This window comes from Marmota marmota, unplaced genomic scaffold, assembly GCF_001458135.2.
Source record: "Marmota marmota marmota unplaced genomic scaffold, marMar, whole genome shotgun sequence".
Lineage (NCBI taxonomy): Eukaryota > Metazoa > Chordata > Mammalia > Rodentia > Sciuridae > Marmota > Marmota marmota.
The window spans coordinates 6,588,632-6,591,079 of record NW_025999962.1 but is presented as its reverse complement, the minus strand read 5'-3'; the positions used below and the strand labels follow the sequence as shown (position 1 = coordinate 6,591,079).

Here is a 2,448-nt window from a genome sequence, read left to right as displayed (position 1 = left end):
ATATATATATATATATATATATATATATATATATATATATATATATATATATATAGTTATAGTTATAGTAGTTATAGATGGACAGCATGCCTTTATTTTATTTACATATTTTTTTATGGTGCTAAGGATCGAACCCAGTGCCTCACACATACTAGGCAAGCATTCTGCCACTGAGCTTCAGCCCCAGCCCTCAATAATTTATTTTGGTAAAGAACATGAGAGGTATCAAATGCTTGATCGTTTTTTGAGAAACTTACCAAATATTCACTGTCTACCTCAGACTATATGCAAAGTAACGTAAATACAAATAGTGTAAGACATAAAAATGTCTGTGACAGTAATACATGACCAGGTGGAAGAACTTTTCTAAGTTTTCAAGGGACTTTGTAATTGGCTCTGCCTTAGAGCAGACCCAAGGCTCCATTTTAGACAGGGTTTGTGCTACCCATTATATGAACATAGGGCTAACCAAGAATTAAGGAATGTGGGCTGGGGTTGTGGCTCAGTGGTAGAGCACTTGCCCATCACATGAGGCACTGGGTTTGATCCTCAGCACCACGTTAAAAAATAAAGTTATTAAAAAAAGAAGAAGAAGAAGAATTAAGGAACGTGATGAATTGCCTGGGCTGGGTTTCGACACTGCCATTTTACCTAACTGGTAATTTTCCCAGGTGTTGGTTATCAGTTCATTGGGAAAACAGATTCAAGTGGAACAAATTCTTCCTTTTTCTTTTTGGTGGAAGTGGGGAGCGGGTACTGGGGATGAACCTAGGAGCCTTTTATCATTGATCCCTGCTGTGTTGGTTCTTTTGAGGCAGTTTGTCTCTGGTTAAAATTATTTGTCATATGGATAGAACAAGAGTACTAGAACTCTGGATCTCAGCTTCCATCATCTGGGACTGTCAGATTTCTTTAAGTTCTTCTCATAAGCAGTCCACTTGAATATCATCTTTAAAAAAAGGCAGCTTATCAAATTCCACTCAGGTTTGAGTGAAGGTTGATGAGCTGTAGAAACAACCTAGAAGTATAACTTTATTTATTTACTTTTTATGTGGTGCTGAGGATCGAACCCAGTGCCTCACCCGTGCTAGGCAAGCATTCTACCACTGAGCTACAGCCCCAGCCCCCAGTACCATTAAAAAAAAAAAAAAAAGAAAGATAATAATGAAGGATCTTGTGTTTCAGAACTCTATATGTAGAAAAAATTTCCTGGCCTTGTTTATTTTATAATCTTGTTAGGGTCAAATTGGGCTTCTGGGGAAATTTGAACCCCCCCTGAAATTCATGCCTTGTTTCCCCACAGTTCTCTTTGTGTAGTGCTAAGTGGAATCAGAGCTATAATTGGAGCTGATGATAGATTTTGAAATTGAAGTCTGTTCAATTGCTATCCTCATTATTTGCTTTACCAAACTTCCTGAACACTAGAATTGAGGTGAAAATAGGCTGCCATGGCCAGGGGAGACGGGCAGCTCTCAAACCATTTCTGAGCCACTGATGAGGGTGAACAGATGGAGTTCCCTTTCACAGCCACCAGCAGCAGCTTTTCCTTCTCACCTCCCTAATACTGCCCAGCAGCTGCTGATAATGGGCAGCTGTGGTACCTCAGGAACGCTGTCACCAGGAGGGTTGTAGGGGAGAAGCTATGAAGGATGGGCAGAGTTCAGCTTCATTGCCTGGTCTTGGAGCACAGTTGTGGTCACTTCTTTCCAAAGTTATAACTGTGAGGCTTTCACTCATATGTTTAAAGAGGTTTTATAGTCTTAGGAAATTACCATGAGATTAAAGAAGTGATTTACTTTGTCTTTCAGGTATGGACACTAGAAAAAGAATTCTTCCATCAAGCTTAACTGTTTTGTTGTTCATTTAGTGACTTGCCCTCCTGTTACTTAATTATAAAATAGATAGAACTGTGTCTTTTCTCCTTTGTCTTTTCAGTTTGCTTCCTGCAACCATATTGTATTGTATGTCAAATAAAGTCCAGTTGAATTCTAGAATGGATGCTGTCTCTTGTGTGTGTGAAAAAAATGGACATAAGCGAAAGTTCCCCTCTACCCAAACTGGAAAGCATTTTACTGTGAAGTATTTGTTCATAGTGCTAGAGCAGAGACGCCCTAGAGTGCATCACTTGATCACAAGGAATCTGGCCTAGCAAGGGGCAGTGTGGATCACTGGCACCCGAAGACTGGTCAGCTCTGTGTTCCTCCTGTGTGACAGCAGTGGCAGCTGAATAAGGGAAGAACATGGGACTTGCAGTCATCGAACTCGACTGGGTCTGGCTCCATTGCCTGTTCCTCTTGGCAATCTTGGGCGAGTGATTCTGCTCTGAGTTTTCCTCTAATGTGGGCTTCTAAGGACTAAATGACATCATGTGGGCACAGTAAGAGGCCTTGTATGATGTAAAACTACTGTACAAATGTTAACTCTGATTGTATATGATGTTACTTTCTC

At 40.4% G+C, this 2,448-nt stretch overlaps 1 protein-coding gene across 3 annotated transcripts in view; it reads left to right on the top strand.

Moving 5' to 3' along the window:
- Rbx1 (ring-box 1) overlaps nucleotides 1-1,991 on the top strand; it is an 18,633-nt gene extending 16,642 nt beyond the window's left edge. For all 3 annotated transcript variants that reach the window (XM_048803096.1, XM_015501879.2, XM_048803095.1), the window contains one exon: nucleotides 1,809-1,991. In XM_048803096.1, the coding sequence (XP_048659053.1) occupies nucleotides 1,809-1,847 (39 nt within the window). In that variant the 3' untranslated portion in view covers nucleotides 1,848-1,991. The remainder of the gene's footprint in view (nucleotides 1-1,808) is intronic.
- Nucleotides 1,992-2,448: the final 457 nt, after the last annotated feature.